The sequence below is a fragment of the Psittacula echo genome (genome assembly GCF_963264785.1).
Source record: "Psittacula echo genome assembly, chromosome: 9".
Classification (NCBI taxonomy): Eukaryota; Metazoa; Chordata; class Aves; order Psittaciformes; family Psittacidae; genus Psittacula; species Psittacula echo.
Genome location: NC_137745.1, coordinates 22,691,885 through 22,712,438, shown reverse-complemented (window position 1 = coordinate 22,712,438; position 20,554 = coordinate 22,691,885). Strand labels below are relative to the sequence as shown.

The 20,554-nt window shown below is 46.8% G+C and overlaps 1 protein-coding gene across 8 annotated transcripts in view; it reads right to left on the bottom strand.

Annotated features, from left to right (window-relative positions):
- The window catches only part of SLC6A6 (solute carrier family 6 member 6), a 114,090-nt gene that overhangs the window by 47,965 nt on the left and 45,571 nt on the right, over positions 1 to 20,554 (bottom strand). For 3 of the 8 annotated variants that reach the window (XM_080625592.1, XM_080625595.1, XM_080625594.1), the window contains exons 3-4: positions 5,407 to 5,442; positions 2,850 to 2,915 (exon numbers count right to left, since the gene is read on the bottom strand). In XM_080625592.1, coding sequence (XP_080481718.1) covers positions 2,850 to 2,904 — 55 coding nt within the window. In that variant the 5' untranslated portion in view covers positions 2,905 to 2,915; positions 5,407 to 5,442. Of the gene's footprint in view, positions 1 to 2,849; positions 2,916 to 5,406; positions 5,443 to 18,508; positions 18,646 to 20,554 lie in introns of those variants that run through there. The other 5 variants (XM_080625593.1, XM_080625596.1, XM_080625599.1 and 2 more) reach the window with 4 other exon arrangements.

The window sequence follows — 20,554 nt, the reverse complement described above, 5'->3', positions numbered from 1 at the left end:
AGATAAAATCAGCAGTTAAGTAATAACCACCTTCTCCTCAACACAGACCCTCCCTCAGAGGAGGCAATGCTGCCTTTGTCCAGATCCCAAACACTTGTTCTCTTGTTGGGTAACTCATGACAGTGTTAAGTAGATTTTCATTATAGGCTATTATTTGTAGCTGCTGGTTTCATGAAGCAGCTGTAATAAACAAGTGAGATTTATGTTCTTTTTCAATTGCTTGAAATAATTAGTGTTAAATTTAGACTCTGAAATAACCTGCTGATTTCTCTATTTTTTTAATACAGAAGCTACAAAGTGACCTACCACTACCAGCCAGGCTTGGGCTAGAACAGCACATGCCCCATATACTACCCAAATGTGCTTGAGATGAGGAAATAAACTAAGTTCTCCAAATAACCCTTTAAAATTAAATGATGGTTGTGCTGGGTTGTGTTAACCACTGCACTGTGTGTTACTCTGCTCCAAGCTCAACTATTCTGGTCTCTCCAGGTACAAATGGGCACCTTGGATCCGGATCACGCTGGTAATCTCAATGGAAAACAAGTCCAAAACTGAGACCCAGACCAGCATTTTGCAGCTGACTTGAGGATTTAGACTATTAAAAAAGCCCTGACCTATGTAAGGCATTCAAAGACCCAACTTGGAGCTTGCAGTTTGCTTTCATCTCTGCATCATTTACTTTTTCCACTCATTCTCCTCAATCACAGCTCGCTATTGACAGTCCAGATACTTCTTTAAAGTAAGCAAACAGGGTGCCCTCCCCACCCCGATTTGGCCATTTCACAGCTCCTGCTGCATTTCCAACAAACCTGCTTCATGACAACACTGAGCAAACATCCTCTAAAAAGCTTTTCACACACAGGGCTTGGTTTTGTTTGTTTGCTTGGTCAGTTTTGTGATTCATCAGCATTACAGTATGTTTCTTGGCACTGATGCCACCATCCCAGCAGTCCAGGTTTCCTCAGTGCAATGGGAAAGACAAGATGAAATACCAGGGGCCGTAGCAGAACCCAGCCTGAACGGTTCTACAAGAGGGGATGGATGTTGAGCAGATGCTGAGCTGACTACAACCCCAGGAGAGGTGAGGAAAAGATGATCTCCTGTGGGAAAGACCACATCAGGCCATGCATAGAAGAGACATAGCAACTATACATACATATACATACACTAACTGTATAATGAGAAAAGGTACAAATTGAAGGCAAGGAGAAAGCTAAACTTGCCAGTTTTTATGCTATGAACTTTGAGAACTAGAGGAAGGAAAAGTTTAGGAAGGTATGCAAACAGGAATGATGGAGCTGGGAAAGGAGACTGGTGTAATGTGCAGAAGACAACTGTAATATAAAATTGTAAGGACTTTGCTCTATACATGATAAAACAGTAGCAACTTCTATGTAAATGATAGAATCCCAGGGCATTAAAATAGATACAGAGGAATATTACCTTAAATCATCCCTGGGGAAAATAAGTAAGTGGCATGCAATGGGGTGTGATTTAGTGCTAGGAAGCATAAAGCCCTACATCTCAGGAGAGCAGTTCCATGGCCTGAGGGGCAGCTAAATGCATAGCTGTGAATCCAAGAAAGACCTAAAGGTGATGGCAGGTAAGACTGGCCATGTATTAGACTTTTTCCATGTGATGCTGCTGAGTGATGCAGGAGAAGGGTCAAAGGCTAAGCTATTTCTGGTTGCATACATATGAAGGGATAACATGGAAATCTAAAGCATAATGCTATGGCAAAACAACCACAGTGCAAAGAGTATGAGCTGTTCAAGTCTTCACAGATTAGAAAGGAGATAGAAAAATTAAAGGAAATACAAATAAGGACAATAAAAATGATCTAAGGAAAGAATAAGAGAGCTAAATTAATACGGTCTATAAATGAGAAGACTCCTGGGCTCAGATCCAGCTATAAATACCCTCAAGGTGCTGGGTGTAGGGAAGGTAATTCATCTAGCTCAAAAGACAGTAGGACAAGAAGCAATTGCTTGAATTTTGGAATGGAAAATTTCAGGATATAGAATAAGAAAAAGTTATTTGAAGAGACACATCTGCTCAACAAGGCAGACTCCCAAGGCGACAGCCAAGGCCCACTTACTGTATGCAACCAAGAACAGGTTGGATAAGGAAAGGGATCTGGGAAATGCTGCAGTCACAACTTTCTACAGTCCAAAGAGACCACCACAGTCCAGCTTACTGATCTTTGAGCCTCTTTCTTTATGGGTTATCTGGAAAATTGCTCCTCTATTTAAAACAAAATAAACCATCCAAAACTATATATCCATGTAGTGACAACCCATCCACATCAGAGCTCAGAAATGGGGGTGTGCAGCACTGCGACGTGTAACGCAGGTAATGGCAAAGCTCTCTGACTCTCTTCTGGCTATCCAGTGGTGTCTGCAATGTGAGTCTGCTGGGTGCTGGTCAGGAGAGTGTCAGCAAGACAAAAACTGCTGACCCAGCCGGCTTATTATCCCGAGCATCTCAACACTGAGGTGAAAGGCTGATGTGGGAACTACCTCTTGTGATACTCATGTTCTTCCCCAGCCTTGCGTTATGAGATCCTGCGCGGAAGCTTTCAGTGGCACTACATAAATTATGTACTTCGATTTATGACTTCTGTGCTTTGATTCATGATGAGCTGAAAACCCACACTAGCAGTATTTAACCATCCTCAAGAGCTCTAAAATACAGTTTCATTAAGAATATAAAAATCAAAATCCCAGAACATTTGCAACAGGCCTTACAGTTTTCAATGACATATGGGTATAGACAAATGTGAGGAATATAAACCCCAAGTACCGTTATACCCCCCCTTAAACACATCCCATCCCAACTGCACTCACCAGTCGGGACTTCTGTCCCCTCCTCAATGTAGATGGGCAGTGGTGATTCCTCCATAGGATGAGGCACTGATGGAAAGTAATGAATTGTGGTAGTATTTGTCTCAAAGTGACTACAATAAGACGGTCCCTTTCTTATCATTACAACTACATATGGCTGGTTACTGTCACAGGGAGTCCTGTCTCAACGCGGGCACCTCCTGTGGCGGTGACCAGACCAAATCACAGTCCTGAGGGGTTAATCCCCATCAAGCATTCACCACCACAGGAGTGAATCAACCCCCTCTGAACATGGCCTGGAGAAGTCCCTGTCCTGAGTGCTTCATGATCCTGCCACTTCACTATATCCTTACTATTCCCATCTCCGGAGTTTAACTCTCGTTTGGAAGCTCACACAGCTGAGGAAGCCAAGGGCAGCCAATGCACAGACAGGCACAGAGTTATTGAGTCAAAGTCGTAATATTTCATGCACAGAACCAGAAGAGAGAGGCTCTGATGCTCAAAGCTTGCCATTAGCTGTTGAAAAGCCACAGCAGGTGATGGAAGGCTGCACCACAAATGGCTTCTGGACCACAAACTTTTCATTACTCATTTGTTTTAGACTATATGTATTGGACATAAGAAGCTCCCAATTACTTGTGATATTGAAATCTCCAAACAAAACCCTTCAGATCTGCACTGCACGCTTGTCTGCAATTTCCAGACACCACAGAAGCACTGCTCTAGGGTTTATCTCTTTGGGTTCTTACCTATTTGGGAGCTTCTCCCCTTAAAAGGTAGTTTCGTTGCACTATTTGCCACTTAAATCTCTGGTAAGGATGTGCTTTTCAAGAGGTCTGAATTTCCCATACTAGACTGAAATAACAATGAGCTACTACTGTTTTAAATGGTCAGAACAAAAAACCTTCTGGATTTTGTCCTTCTCCATTACCTTTTAAAAATGGTGATGTACCTTCTCAAAGATACAAACTCTTAACCTAGTCTCAGCTAGAATTCCAGCTGCAGGGAAGGAGGAATCTTTAATCCTTTGCGGGGTATCCTTCACCTGCTACTGGCTTTTTCTTTCTTTAGGGAAAGACTATGTTGTGATATCCATAAAAGCAGCCAAAGAACACTTAGTGGTTTAAAGCTGTTTTAAATACAACGTTTCTGCTAGCAACACAACTGGAATAAAGAGAGTTTTCAACAGATCCTTGACTAGCAATGGGCTTAATATCAACCCCACACTGATGCTTTGCAGGATGCAAAGTTCCCTGCTTTCTCCTAAGCCCACCCCTCGCTCAGGTGGAAGATGAAGGGAAGCACAGGGGAGAGGAAGAGCAGAACACGGCTGCCTACAGAACTACCATACAAGCCACAGAGATCATGGTCTACCAGGGCGCCTTGCGCAAGCCACTTTCATCTAGAAGCTGAACTAACATTCCAGCTCAACAATAGCAAAAAACCATTTGTTACCACAGGGCATTTTTGCTACAGATTAACCAGCAGCTGCTACGCAAGCGGAAGGGAGTGCTGCGATTCCGAGGTAGATGTTACTTATAACAGAATCAAATCAAATGTTGACTTATGGGCAATGAGCCTGAGGTGAGTGCTCGTGGGCTGGCCATGCCACTGGATGTAGAACATGCTTGGAAGTTATGCAAAGCAGGCCCTGCGTTGGGAACAATGCAGTCGTTTTCCTTGCTAAGCTAATTTTGCATTAAGGCAATGAGAGTCTTCATCTATGCAGCCCCTTAGAACATTAAATCAGATTTAGTTACTAGGAAGAAATACCAGAGCGGAGCTTCCTGTACTCCTCAGGAGCTTTCAGATCTGAGAACCTCAAGGCAATCAGGTCACTAGGTGGTGTGGAAAAATAAACCTGTTGTATCTTTCTGACATGCAGCTTTCTTGGTCCCATGAAGAATGATGCACCAGCTCCTCCAGACCAGGCCATCAGTCTGGAGCCAAAGGCTTCCACAAAACATTTGCAATAGTATTCACCAATGGCTGGTGGCATCTACTCTTCTTGTAATGGGCATCACCAGAGGTTGTAGAAAAGGCCTGAAATACCTATAGGCTATTTGAGGCCAAATACGCAGATACACACTCTCTCTTACCCACACATGCACACACTACACATGCACGCAAATAGCTCTATAGGCAGGACTTGGATTTTGTAGGATCCAAGGCAGAGAAGCTGACTCTTGTCACAGGGTTTGGGAATCAAGGACTCTGGGGTACTAAAACCAGCTTTAAATTACAGGTCTCCTTTGCTTTGGGCAAGCCACTTGAACATTATCCCTCCAGGATTTACACACCAACTTTATGGGCATGCTGCTTAAATGCCTGCAAAGTGCTTTGAAATGGTTTCTAAATCCTGCAGTGATATGCACGGAAGAAGTGCACGGAGCGATTTAAGATAACAGTTGCTGAGTGTTATTACTGTGTAACTACAACCTATTTTTATACGCTCTATACTTAGTTTCTATCAACAGATGGCAAACGTTCAGTATTTGAATGTTTTAATGAGCTTTATGACCCTTTTGTAATTTCATAAGCAAGCATAAATAACACTTACATGAAGAAGAGTTTCTCCTGAATGGGTTTTCTCTTCCTGTTTGGGAAAGAGAGAAAAAGGAAAAACATATTTTAGAAGAAAAAAAATGGTTCTGGCAAGGTAAATTAGACATATTCCAATGTTACCATGCACAGTGTTTTCTGAATTTCATCAGTATGAACTCCTACTTGAAGAACATCAAGAGTGCAGCACCAGTGTCAAAGCAAGAGACCATTTCTCACTTGTTCCATCCTATGTAAAACATCATAGGAAATTTGACTGTATCCATCTCAAGAGCAAGGAAATTATACCCCAGCAGTGAATTAAAATGTAAATGCCCTGTGATTCATTCTTTGCTTTGGGCAGCCAGGTCTACTGGAAGGTGTCCCTGCCTGTGGCAGGGGGTTGGAACTGGATGAGCTTTAAGGTCCCTTCCAACCCAAACCATTCAATGATTCTATGATGTGAGGCAAAAAAGGATGAACTTTTAACTACATTCCAGTTCACTGATAACCTCGTGGGTTGATATATGGGCTGCTCTCCAATCTGTGGACAGCCTACCAACACCAACACCCTACAGCAGGGTTCTTTTGTGTTTTGGCATAGTGTGACTGTATTTCCACACCAGTGCTGAAGCACGGACTGTATTCAAACCCAGGTCAGGGATTTGAAGGTGTTCTTCGAGGCTGTGACCATTCTGGGCAACAGAACCACAACAGGAAAGCCAGTTAACTACTGAAGTGCATGAGTCTTCCTAACAGCCCATGGGTTTTAACAGCCCTTGTCCAGCTGCCTCCCACCCAACGCTCCATGGCAGGACGTGGATTTGATTCATGCTCCCCTTCCACTAACCAAGCTGGTAGGTTTGGTGAATGCTCTTGAGGCAGGGTTTAGGGTCAGCACCAAGTGCCTTTTTGCTGGTGTATCACAGAATAACAGAATGATTCTGTCCAACCTGGCCTTGGTACAGATACAGAAGATGCTGCAGGACACCAGCCACAGCTTCAGAGTCAGACTGGCAGCACAGCAGCACTTCCAATGGTAGGTTTGGGGGAACAAAAGGACAACGAAGTGTGGCAGTTCCACTTAACTTCCACCACATTATCTTATATCAATATTAGCTACTCTGTAAGCAATTTAAAAGGTACTGCCTAGAGTTTACACGCCTTGGGATGATACTCAGCTAGCACAAATCAATTAAACCCATGGTATGACAACAGCTGAGGATTCAAGTAAATATGCATGTGTGGAAGAAATTCAACAGATATTAAATCACTGCATTTTCACCCTCACGCTTTGCTTCCCAAGGCCAAGGACCCAATCGCACAAGCAGCCCCCCCCCCCCAGAGTGGCATGAGAATAAACTTCAGTTCTGTGTATGCAGCACTTAAAGAGGTCTGGACTCAGAATTACTTTAAAAAACGCAACCCTGATCCATTCTGGTCACGTAAATTGAGTCAGTGATGAGAATTCGAAGGCACTGATCCTGCTGGGTAATCTATTCAAAGCTGCACTTCTTAAATGATCTACAATTTATTAGTATGACCAATCACATCAGCATTACTTGCAAAAGGCTTTAACTACCATGGCTTTCCCATCCATTTTTATGCGTTGTAATATGGTTAAAATTAAAAGAAACAAAGCAGCATAATCTTTTCAGAGTCGTTTGCCACTATGGTTAAAAGCCTGGGTAGGGCACTGGTGCAGGGACTCCCCTTACTGGTGGAACTGGCAGCATTGCCACTGGGGCAAAACTATGGGGCATTGGAAAACCTGGAAGGGGCAAAAGGAAAATAATAGGGGGGTTCTGCTAAGTGATGGAAATCCTGGGAGCATCACTGCCTGGGAAACACAATGTCAGCCTGCTGAAGGGCTTGTGCTGAGAGTCTCCTTGGAAAACACTCAGCCACAGGACTTGGCTAGAAGCCACTCAGATGAGGCTCAGTTTTGGTCAGGCAGAGTATTGATTTAAGGAAAACTGACTGAAGTATTTCCAATGATTTGCTGTAAGACAAGATCCTCACTGAGGCTTTACAATCAGCACAGCGCTCAGGCACCGGAGGGTTCCCGAGCACTGTGCAGCAAGAGTGAGCCAAGCTAAAGGGTCTTCCTATGCTCCCAAGGCGATGCTGCCCCTCTTTTGATACAGCATTTCACACAAACTGAAGCTTCCTGCCACAGCCCCAGCATTTCCCCTCTGACACTTCAGAAACCTCCCGGCAGCCCAAAATCTACCAACAGAGAGGAATGTGCCAAGCTTTGCTCAGTGAAATAAAATAACAATTGACAGCACTTGAAGCATTCCAGATTCCTACTGGATTCTAGTCCAAGATCCTTAAACAAACAAACAAACAAAGAATCGCTTCTTCCCCCCGCCCTGGTTTTGACCTGGCACCCCCCAACCTGCCACCACCCTCTCAGTACCTCCAAATATCACGGTGCCATCTGCAAGCTCCTGCTTTCTGCACAGTGTGGCAGGGAATAACCCTAACCCCGCATGGGAGGAGCAGCAGGTTAATAAATTACAAGGAGAAGTGGCCTTGGCTTTGCTGCCAGTTCACAGGCTAGGATCAGGGTCCCTACCCACCCATGGGACAGCACCAGGACGCCATAGGGAGGGCAAGGAGCTGATCACCCTCCGCAAATCAACCCAAACCATGAGAAAGGTGGGATGGAACAGAGGTGAAATGCAGGCAAATGAAGAGAGAAATTCATAATATGCAAAGCAGAAAAGAGGCAGTTGAAGAGGAAACACGAAGATGCTATCTCTGAAAGTGCCAAAAATAAAGTTTCCAGTGTCAGTTGAACCAGGGCAGCACAGACATCCTCCTGCCACACTCATGCTTCAGGCTCAGCTTACCCGTGGCCAGGGCCACCGTCGCACTGCTGCTGCCCCACTGCTCACACGTTTTGCTTTAAACCCCCTCAACAACCTTCAGGGGACCCTCTGTAACACCTCCTCAGCTCACCCCAATACAGACCTGGAGGTAAACACCCGGCTGTCAAAACCCAACAGGGATCTCAGCAAAGCCTCTGCCCTCTGAATTCCGCAGCAGCAGGTTTTAACGGGCTGCTACCCTCCAACATAAAGCCATAAAACCTGAACTGGTAGCAACTGTCACCGAGCCCTGAATCACATTCCCGGTGACACGTTCCCCTCCCCGTTTTGCTGGTGCAAACCTCGCAACATTTCGACATACAAGCAGTAATAGAGAAAAAAAATACAGTTACCAAAATAGCCCCATGAACGTAACCGGCTCCTCTGGGCACATTTTCTTAATGCCTTTCCCAATACGGTTACAAAAATGGGAACTAACCAAAAACTCCATCTTTACACCTCGGCACCCGCCGCGCTGCGCGGTTGTGTTTGGCTGTGTTTATCTGGATCCTCTCCTCCTACTCTTTGCTCACCGGGGCTTTCCTTTAACCGTGGCTCTTGTTAAACAGCAGAAACCGGCTTTTACAACCCCTAAATACAAAGTTTTGCCACTCTGGGGCGAGCCCAGCTTGCCTTCTGCTTCTGAAATAACACACACTGTGCCTATGTGAAATAAATTCCCCCATGTTCTTATATGGAAGCCCTGCGAGTCCTCCCACAACCGCCGCCTGTTACAGTATCAGGCAGAGATGGGCACTCGTTATCTAAAAGCCAGTGGGTGAAATTTGGATCCAAATTACCCCAAGACGAACCCAGAATTACCACCCCTTGCTGAGCTCGCTCCCCTGCTCTGTGCAGCCTCTGCGGGTTTTATTTCCAAGCTCCAATCGCAACTTTGATTTCAGCATGCCCAAAACCCAGCAAAATCAAGGGAAAACGAAGGGAATAAAAAGGAACCAGAAGCGGTGTTACCCACCAGGTAGGCCCGTGAGCATCACATGTAGCATTGCCGGGACCAGCCTCTTCCCTTGAGGTTAGCGCAAGGCAGCCAGAGAAAATACAGCGCGGAGGGGTGGGAAGGCGAGAGGAAAAGGGTAAAATGAGCCGGGGAGAGGAGCGGGTGATGTGCTGGAGGGGCCAACAAAGTTAACGCAAAGCGGGGTGTGAAAACAACCGGCGGGGTGGAAAAGCCTCTCGGGGTTACGAGCCCGCCGGGGAGGGGGTGAAGGGAGAAGAATGGATAAATAAATACACGGAGGCAGAAGGGAAAGCGTGGCCGGGGCACCCCGAGCCGGCGCGGACAAAGGGAGGACGCGCTGCCGCCGCTGCCACCCTCCAACCCCAGCCCGGTTCGGTTCGGTTCAGCTCCGCCGGGAGCGGAGCGGCCGCTCTTTGTTCGCCGCGGATCGGATCCGGATCCGCACCAGCCCCAGCCCCAGCCCGGGAGGCGCCGGTACCTGCGTCCGCCGGCCGCGGTTCCTGCGCGCCGCTGAGCCCCTGCGGCGCGTCCTGCGGAGCGGAGCGGTGCGGCGCGACTAGCAGAGTCGAGCAGGAGGAAACGGTAATTTATAAGCGCTTTCTTCCTGACCTCTCGTGTCTGTTGTCTAATGAGGGAGCTTTGAGCATCACCCATCCTGCTGAGTGGAAAAACACCGGCACGGCCTCTTCTTTGCTGGGGAGGGGGGAGCCTAAAGGAAGGGGTGTGGGGAAGGAGGGGCCATGCCGCAGACACGGCGGCGGAGCCCGAGCTGGCAGGCGGCCGTCGGGCGGCGGGGAGGGGCAGCGGCCGGGGAGGTGTGGAGGGGGGAATCGGCCGGGGGCGGGGGGGGAGCCCCGAGCAACGTCCCCCTGCGGGGAGCGGAGCCCGGCCTCGTCCCGCGGCTGCCGGCCGGGGACCGGAGCGAGGGAAGGAGCGAGGGAAGGAGGGAAGGCGAACGCGCTGCCCGCCGCGGAGAGCCGTGCTCTTTCGGTTTTACTCGTTTAAAACCGGGGTAGTTTTGATCTCCACACAAAGAGCGCCCTTCCCGCACACAAAGCATCCCCCCCGCGCTGGCACCAGCCCCCCGCTTTGCTCCTCCGCTGCCGCTTCTCCCCCTCGGGAGGGCGGTGGGAGCTCGGGTTCCAGACCCGGAGTGGCTCCGCAGAGCATTCCGGGCAGTTAGGCTCGGCAGCCGTCCCGGCGGGAGGAGGAAACCCATTGGGAGCGTGGCCTGGCAGGTGCTTGGGAGACCGGGATCTCCCTGCTCTGCTCCGCCTGCCTCCAGCCCTGCTCGCAGCTGAGAAGCAAAGTACGGCCGGGGCCGTCCGCAAGAGAAACGAGCAGGGCAGCGTTTTGTCCTGCCTTGGGTTTCACCTCACCGAAAGCCGGTGCTTTTCTCCTGCAGACGAACGTGTATCTGCCTCAAATACGTCTTTGCTCTCCAACCTGCATCTCCTCTAGCTCCGTTAACGGAAGGATACAGCAGCATGGACACTCGCTAGGCATTTTCATATAAGAAGATCTAGTGAGATGCTCTGTACTGCCGTTTGGATCGTGGGGGGCAGAGTAGCTGGGAAAAGGAGATTTTGGGCAGGAGTCCGTTGCACTGGGAACAGTAGAGATGGACTGAAGAAGAGTGAATGGTCCCCACAGCCGTGCTCTCGCAGGCTTTCCTGGATGCATACAAACGACGGCAGCAGTCACTGAGCAACATAGCTTTGGCGCCCAGCACCTGTGCATAGGCTGCTGATGGATTCAATTCCATCACAGGAGTCTCCAGGGGGGTGTCTAGAAGAGGCTGATTTCTTTGGCTGGTTGAGGTTAAAGCTGCATCCTTCAGAACCCTCCTCACTGGCAATGCCCGGTGCCAAACAGTGCACTTGGGGCTTTTTCCCGCTGATTTGCCAAGTGAATGGGTTTTTCACTGATAAACAGATCCAGGTATAGGATATGTGCAGCTAATTGATGACTTATCTCCACTAAACTAACATGATGTAGTGCATGCTGCCACCTACGTCTCCTGATTCAGGTTTCTGTACTGCACCTTCAGTTCATGGGCATCCTTTGCTGAAGTCATTTTGTGAGACTCCATGAGGGACCACAAACAGCAGGGGTTTTTAGGAAGGACCACAAGCTCTGGTAGCCCCATAAGGGAATGAAGCCAACCATTTCTCACCGGCTCAGCATGAAGATGCCTTGATGCAGATGAAGAACCAGCAGTCACATTGGTGAAATGTAAGTAGTGGCTGGAGCCTCATCTGTGCTGAGGATGCTGCCAGCACAGCTGTACCACTGACAGCAGTGGAATATTTTGCTCAAGTTCTCTAGAGGAATCAAAGCCTGCATTTTCTGTCTCTGGCTGTCTCTTGTTCTGTTGCTCCTCACTCATTAAAAGGAAATTCAGCCACACAAAGCACATGGTTTGTGTCTGTGTCGAAAACAAAATAAATGTTTGGGGTACAAACCCAACAGCCAAAGCTGGCTTGAAGTCAGAGGCATGTAAACAGTACCTGGAACTAAGTGGACTCATCATAATAATGATAATAATGAGTCCTTTTGTGTCCTGATGAGTACTGGGGGGAACGCTGCCTTAGCTACAGCACCGTATGGCAGCACTAGTTCCTCTGGCTCCCTTATGTAACCCAAATCACAAGTTAGAGCCCAAATTGCAAAGCACGAGCATGTGTGTAATAGTAACCATATAAATGGTGCCCAAAATGACTATCCTTTTCCTGTAGGTCTGGCTTTAATCTATTAGTATTTTTACTTTTGCAGTTGTACTGATTTCAATGGGCACTAGTGCCATTCATAGTGCAATCAAGCCTAAACCCTTGAAAATTCCACCATGAAGGCATTAACCCAAACAGAACTAAGACAGGCCAAGATCACTCTGCTTACAGGTAGGTGTAGTTCAAATGACTGGTATACCAGATCTTGCATGTATCCAGCATCAAGATTCTTCCCTGTGAGGGTGCTGAGGCGCTGGCCCAGGGTGCCCAGAGAAGCTGTGGCTGCCCCATCCCTGGCAGTGTTCAAGGCCAGGTTGGACACAGGGGCTTGGAGCAACCTGCTCCAGTGGAAGGTGTCCCTGCCCATGGCAGGGGTTGGAGCTGGAGGAGCTTTAAGGTCCCTTCCAAGACAAACCAGGCTGGGATTCCAAGATGCTATAAAAAGAATATCATCTCCCTATGCTGCTTTGCAGCAGGTTTTTGCTGCGCAGCCCAAGGCACGGGGTAGCAATCACCTTCCTGTTTCCCCTTTTTCTTAGAGACTATTTTTGCCATTACCGTGCTGAGCTGCTTCCTGGAGCTGTAAGGTGCTGGGTGCCAATACAGTGAGTGCCTCTTGTCTCTGCTTAATCCAATCACATCTCTCCTCTTCTTAATCCACACGTCTGGGTCACAGGGTTTAAAAAAGACACTGGGCCAAATCCCCAGCTTGGCTACACAGTGTGGAAATCTACTGAGAAGGCATGAAAAGTCAGAAGAGATTCACTGGATGTGCATCCTATAGAAGAGGTCTCAAGGGGCAGGGATGTGAGTGCCCCATTTCGCAGATGGATGTGTATCCATAAAGGGTCCAGCAGAGTTAGATCAGATTTCTGTCACATGAGGTGGAGGGAGGGATATACACCAGGATCTAAAATATGTTCATCAGCAAATCCTCACTCATTTGAAAATTGAAATGGATTTAATATTTCTTCATTATTTTCAGGAGAAAAACTTGTTTCTTTGCAATGCTGCTGAAGAGTGAAACCTCATGTTTATGGCGTTTTATGGACTCAAGACCAAGGAGGAAGTTTTGCAGGAACTGGAAAGATTTTACATATAAATGTTAAAATAAAAAAGGCAAAACATACCCAGGCACAAAGTGCGGCAGAAATCGAGGGGACAAGTGCACAGCACTGCCTGCAAACAAGGGTATAAGCAAGAATGGCAAAAAGATGATCTGAATGAGTCCACTGCACGAACGACCCTCCAAACACAGATTTCCTGTACAAAGCTATATGGGAGCAACCTTCAGGGTTCCCCTGTAGAGCAAAGGATCCCGGGCTTGAAGAAGGGAGGCAGATTTTGTAAGGGATTTGTACGTCATGCAGTGACCCTGGATTGCAGATTTTAAGCATTACTAAATTGGGGAATAAAATTGTTGCTTTTGCTATTACATAGCAGGATATCTCTCTAATCCACGCAATCCACTAAGTTGCTGTGGTTTTAGTCCATGTTTATTTTAGATGAAATTATGGCCTGGGCAGTTAAGTTTTCTTAGTTTATTCATTTAACTCATATAGAAGTAAGATACCAAGCAGAAACCAAAACATGATGTGTGGTTTTGGTAGCCTCCCTATCGTGTGAACCTGCTGCTGATAGAACCCCACACCAAGTATAAAAGTCAATCACAAACGCAACTCAAACCCACAGGTCTTCTTGAAAAATAGCTCCATTGGCATTAAATTCTCTGGTTTTAATGCTATGGGTGGCCTATTTTGCTTATATTTGAGACTGCCTAGCCATGATAATATCATCTCCACTGGTCCTTGCCTTACCTCAAGCTGATTAGGTATTAACTTGAGGCAATTGGCACATTTGAAAGGATGGAGCGGGTCCTTTCTGAACGCCAGTTGAGTTTAGAATTGCCTGCTCCTTTACAGGGGCTGGTTCCTCAGGTGAGAAGCAAACCCGGAGGAAACAAAGAGCTTGGAACCAAAGTGGTCACACAGGCTTTTGGAAGAAGTGTCTCAAGTTGTGTGGCAATCAGCTACCTGGAAATAAAACCCCTCTCTTATATCCAAAGGTTTTCAGTGGGATTTTCAGGAGCTCCTGAGCAATTTAAAGTCCTTGAAAGGAAGGCACTGTAGGATGAAAACCAGAAGTATTATTAAAGGATGTCTCCAAAGTGAAAGCCATAAAAATGAGCTAAAGCCCAACAACAGGTCTCCTATATAAACTGTATGGCTTGCATTTGTGAAGTCACTTCTAAACCAGTGGGGTTTTTCTTCACTGTTGCCATTGGGAGGAACAGTAAAAGGTGAATAAGTGAGGTTAAAGTAATCTAATTAAAAAATAAACAACGTGCTTTCGTCTTCCTTCCATATCCAGTCATTTGGGATCGAACTTACATGGAATAGATAAAAATTCAGTGAGGATTTTGAAGGACAACTGTTTCCCTTTAAGATTAATGATAAACACACTTGTGTGTTCAAGGGAGAATAGATCCACTGTTATGTAAGGGGATAAAGAAACAAAATCCTTTTTTTCCTTAAATTAAAACAGCCAGGATGCGTGCGGAGTTTCGTCAATCACCCAGAATTCAGGAAACCCATCTTCTTTCACAACTGCATTCCTCACGCTGGGATTGATGGCTTCCAACTTTGAAACAGAATCACAGCAATTAAAAGACAGAAAAGATTTGTTTCTTCTGTTTGACCACACTTTGCCAATAGAGGATTGTGCCCTGAGGAAGCTTCTGCAGCACTTGCCCTGTGCAGCAATCCGAACTGGTGCTCATCGTTTTCTTTTCTGTGGCATTAGTAAACCCAGTTATTGCACTTCCCAGTTGGTTTTAATCTGCTTACCTCATACTAGATGTATGGTAACTGCTCTCTTTTAATCATTTTTTAGCCTGAACTATTACATAACAGCTCCTGTCAGATCTTATCAATGCCTGCCTAAATTTGCCCAAAATGGGACAAGATCAACAGGCAATGGAGTTCTTTAATGTCGGCATTTTTCTTTGCTGGATCATATATATATATCAGATATCATATGCATATATATGTATATGATATCTTTTATTGTGATAAATTTTATATGTATATTATATATATTATATATATAATATATATAAAATATATATATTTTATATATATATATGATATATGTATATGATATCTGATATATATATATGGCTCATATATATCAGATTGTCATATACAGTCTGCAAAAAAACCCAACCAAAACCTCATTTTCTACCATATAAGCTGCATTTTCCACTTCCGCATTTCACAAAAGCACTCACACCACAACTTCTGCATCAGAAGTTGATACATAAAGTCCCTCTTTGCCACATGAATTCAATTTTCCAAAAGAAGGCAAACGAAGGCTATTAATAACCAAGATACAAAGCCCTGAAAAGGCGAAGTCTGAATGTACTTGCTGCAAGAAAATAATTTTGTTGGATCTAAATCTGGAGTCAGTATCTGACACAGTGCAGAACAGTTTGGGATTTGCATAGAGAGGCACTGCTGAGTTAAGGGGTCACCAACCATGTCCTGGGCTGCACCCCAGAGCATGAGCAGCAGGTCAAGGGAGAGGATTGTCCCCTTCTGCTGTGTTCTGGGGAGAGCCCCCTGCAGCCCTCATCCAGGTCTGGGGCAGCAGCACAAGAGGGATGTGGAGTGGGTCCAGAGGAAGCCAAGATGATGCTGCAAGGGCTGGAGCAGCTCTGCTCTGGAGCCAGGCTGAGAGAGCTGGGCTGGGTCAGCCTGGAGAAGAGAAGGCTCCTGAAGGGGAGACCTGAGAGCAGCTCCAGTGCCTAAAGGGGCTGCAGGAAGCCTGGAGAGGGGCTTGGGACAAGGGCCTGTAGGGACAGGCCAAGGGGAATGGCTTGAACCTGCCAGAGGGGAGACTGAGCTGAGCTCTTAGGCAGAAGCTCTTCCCTGTGAGGGTGCTGAGGCGCTGGCACAGGGTGCCCAGAGAAGCTGTGGCTGCCCCATCCCTGGCAGTGTTCAAGGCCAGGTTGGACACAGGGGCTTGGAGCAAGCTGCTCCAGTGGAAGGGGTCCCTGCCTGTGGCAGGGGTTGGAATTGGATGAGCTTTAAGGTCCCTTCCAATACAAACCAGTCTGTGACTCTATGATACTTCCGCATGACAGCAGCACGTATGTTTTTGGCTGAGTTACTTGAATCTTTGTCTGCAGAGCAGACTAAACCCTGCTTGCACATGTTCACACTTGACATGTTCAATCCTGAAAGTAAAGCTTCACGTCTGAGCAGTTTAAGTGGCGACCCCTCAGTGGAGTAAGTCCTCTGTTAGCGCTACTCCAGGTGATATCAGGCATGTCAGTGGAAAACAGTCCAGAAATGTATGGTGCTGAGCTCACTGATGCCATGGAGAATCTCTCAGCTCATGTGAGTGATCCAGACAAACCAATGGATTAAACTCATTGAAGAGCAGTGAATTCATATAGGCTCACATTTCCTTTTATTTGCTTATGGGTCCCTCTACTCCCTTCCCTCTCAAAGTGATGATGAAACTTATGACTAGTGTATAATTTTAAAGTACTTACATTATCCTGACAAATTCCATTGGCAGCTGTAGGCAAACACTAAGAGAAAATACTGTAAAAACCAAAACCATTCCCAAATGCCTGCTTTTACTGGTTCAGGCGGATAGAATTTCTAGCTAGGTGAATCAATGCACTGCAAGCACAGAGGGAAAGGGCAGCAAATGCTTGAGTGTCCAGAAGAAATAGAACCCAAACAAACCCTGCAAGCTAGCCAGACACTGCTCATCCAGTTTTAGGTGATTTTAATTAGCCAAACTGGAAAGCAAACATGTAATCTAAACTTGAAACCACAGCACTTTGGTTTTCCGGACTACCCATCCAAATGCAAACCAAACTGCTCGCATCTGCTGGCCGGGGCGGCAGAGCTGGCGTTGGGACCTTTGCTTTCACCCAGCCCAGCAGTGTGTCAGCATCTGCTGTACCCTCACTTGGGATGGTTCTGATGGCTCCAGGCACGTCCGTGCCTGCTGTCCCCTGGCACAGCCTGGGCACAAGCACTTGAGGCATTGCCTGCATGCTCCGAGGAGGATGCCTCGGCTTTCACCTCCGCGGCAGCACGTCGCTCCGGAGGGCAGCAATGTCACTGAGCACATGGCTTGGGTGACCTTGAGCCTCCCGCAGCAGTTACCTTTTCTGGGCCTTTGGCATGCTTTCAAGTGATCTTTAAGCCAGAATCGCCACTGCCTAAAATAAATCCAGCAATATTCCCTGCGGCATCCCTGCGCTTCTCCTTCAGGATACCGGACTCTAACCTCCCAACCTGGGCAGATGCAGGGTTTGGAAAGGTTACCCGGGTGCTTCCCGAGCAGTGAGCTCCTCAGTGTTAGGAGGAAAGGCAGAACTTTAGGGTGGTTTCTTGCCTGTCCCTGTATGCTGATGGTGTGGGGATGTGCCGCACTGTTCAGAGGTGGCCTTGATGATGGTATTTTTACAAGGTGTTTCCTCCTCGCTCCTGAAAGACTGACCCATTAGGGAGAAGGGAAGCTGCATCAAGGGGGATTGCTTCTCTGGCCTTTGTCAAGCCCTTGGTGTGGGGCCTGGGGAGGAAGGGGCTGGGGTGAGGGACAGAGCTCCCACATGGCTCTGGAGCAAGCAAACACAAGTGCTAAGGAGACAAAACGCCCCAAACGCCATGGACTGCCTGGCCAATGCACACACATGTGGCATTCCCAGCCTTCAGCCTGAAGGCCCAGAATACCTTCATCAAGTCTTTCCTTTCTATAAGCCCAGCCAGAAGGAAGGAGAATTGACCGGAGTGATGGATACAACCTGGGATTCAGGAGCAGCTACAGCTTTAAGTGTGGCTCTTCACTGGTTTTGGAAGTACCTGTTCCTTAAAATTAAAAGATCTCTGATCTTCCTTTCACATCCAATTAATAAAATTTGCTATCAGTTTCTTTCAAATGCCCATCTAGCACGCAATCACGAAGCTGCATTCATGTAAAGCAATGCACAACATGAGCTTCTACGGTCTCCCTCAAGCTACCCAGGCCTCTCAGTTACCTTGGGCTCAGGTTTGTGGGGTTGCATCCTTGCAGAGAGCAGCTGCTACCTGCCTGTTCCAGCCAGAGCAATCCCACTTTGCTGTTTCTACATGGGAAGATGCAGAGAAGGGATCAGCACCTCCAGTTCCTCTGTAGGTCCTGTGTAGCTGTGTGGAAAGGGGCATGGCATTTATGGAGGCACATTCACTGGCTCGCTGGACCGCAGGGTGCAGTCACCATCTCCAGCTGGACCAGTGGACACTGCCACGTGCCCACTCCACAGGGCTTAAACACGGGTTTCCCCTCAAGCTGCACGCACACATTCCAGTCTGAATTTCACTTTCCCTTTGAGATCCTAAGCTCCCAGTTCTCCCAGTAAGACCCGGGTTTGAATGCACCTCATGTTTCTGCTGTTCTCCACCAGCATCACAGCTGTTTGCTCCAAGCAGGAAGACAGATACTCTTTCAAGAGCAGAAGCATGAATTATGTCAAACTTGCCTTGGGATGAATTTTCAAGGGTACTGCGAGTCTGTTTGCACAACAAAATGGGAGCTTTCCTCCTGCTGAATGGTTCATGTCCCTTCCACGAGCGCTACAAAAGAGGCTGCCTCTCTTAAATGTCAGCGGATACCTGGAATGAGAATTGCTTTCCATAAATCCTTTGGAAGCTGTCGTTGATGTTGATGTTTCTGTCTAATCGGACCCAAAGTTCAGTTTGGTAATTTCCATTAGACCCTGCTTTTAGGTATAAGAAATTAGCTTAACAAAACAGCAGATAGGATCTCTGCTGTGTTTGCAATGCCTGATGCTGACTCTTACCTGGTGGGAAATGGCTTTGGAGGAGCACAGCCACGTCACTGTAGCTGTTTACATCACATTTCTGACAGGCCTCCACCCTGCTTTCCCCATCTGTATTTTGTTTTTCATGAATAAAGGTCATGGCATTGGCATCACAAACAATATTGTTGCTTGTAGAAGGAATTCAGCTGTCCCCTCTGGGCTATGAAACAATCCACGATGGGACAGTAATGCACTGAAATGGTGGCAGGGCAGAAATCAGAGATGGAAAAGAAGACGAAGACCCACGGAGATCTCTGCAGACCTACAGGAAACCTGGAGAGGGGCTTTGGACAAGGGCCTGTAGGGACAGGCCAAGGGGAATGGCTTTAACCTGCCCGAGGGGAGACTGAGATGAGCTCTTAGGCAGAAGCTCTTCCCTGTGAGGGTGCTGAGGCGCTGGCACAGGGTGCCCAGAGAAGCTGTGGCTGCCCCATCCCTGGCAGTGTTCAAGGCCAGGTTGGACACAGGGGCTTGGAGCAAGCTGCTCCAGTGGAAGGGGTCCCTGCCCGGGGCAGGGGTTGGAGCTGGATGAGCTTTAAGGTCCTCTACAACCCAAAGGGTTGAACCTTCCTTCCCAGAATCACACCAATACAATTAAATAGTAACTTGAATTCTAGAGCAATAGTAAACACTTAGATGGTAATTCCTTGGTTTATCTCAGCTAAAGTCTTATGGAAGATACGGTTCAAACTGAGAATTGTCTGAATAATAATTAATACTGGTTTTTCACTCAGTATTTTAGTGCAATCCCAGAAATCATAATTTCAGATCTTCCTTGTTGCAAAGCCCTCAGGATTCACGTGGCAATAACCAGTAATCAGATAAAATAGAAGCAATTAATAAAGCATTTCATCATTAGACAGATTTCCAACACCGGAAGATCCTGCAAATCACCCAGCAGGTTTTACACATCCTCTGGCATTTGGGATTTTGTCAGTAATGAAAGCTCAGTGAATGGTGAATACAGGTATAAAGCTTAAAGCAACATTGTGCACAGAAATAGTATTTTAAGGGACTTGTTCAAATTTAAACCAAACTGTCTCTTTTCTTTATAAAGCATTCTCCTCTTGATTATGAACAGAATGAAAGTTGCCTCAAAAAGAAAGAGGTTTTAAATATAAACCCATCACACTCCTGTTTTCCCTTAGCATTGACTAAGAAGCGGTTGAGGTTACATCCCCATTTAAGGTTTCCACACCTCTTTGCATTGTGTTTCCTCCATGAAGTTTCACAACTTCTGCTAACTGGGTAGGCCTGGGAGGTCTGCAGGGCACATCCATGCCCTCTAGGAAGAGGTTTTGGTGCTGCTCTAACAACCTTAAAGCAGTGTTGAGTAAGCAGAGGTGCTGCTCAGCGGAGAAGTAACATCAAACTCTTGTCTGAACATCCTTATAATTATTAAGAATGGAGGCAGCAGTTATGATGATCAAGCCTAATACCCTTCAAAGAAGGTTTTGAACATGAAGCTCCTTTAATTCACCCTTATGAGATGACCTCTGAAGGTCCCTGCCAACCCAACCTATTCTATGACTTGATGAGTTGGGGACCATCTGATGAAAAGTCCTAAAGAAGCACAAGGTATCCCTGCTGCTGGGGTTGCAAAGCTAAGGCTTAAGCTCTGAAAAACAGAAGTGTGCTTAGAACAAAGAGGTTTTGAACACAGAACCCAAATCATGGCAATGCACACTGCCAAGCACTTC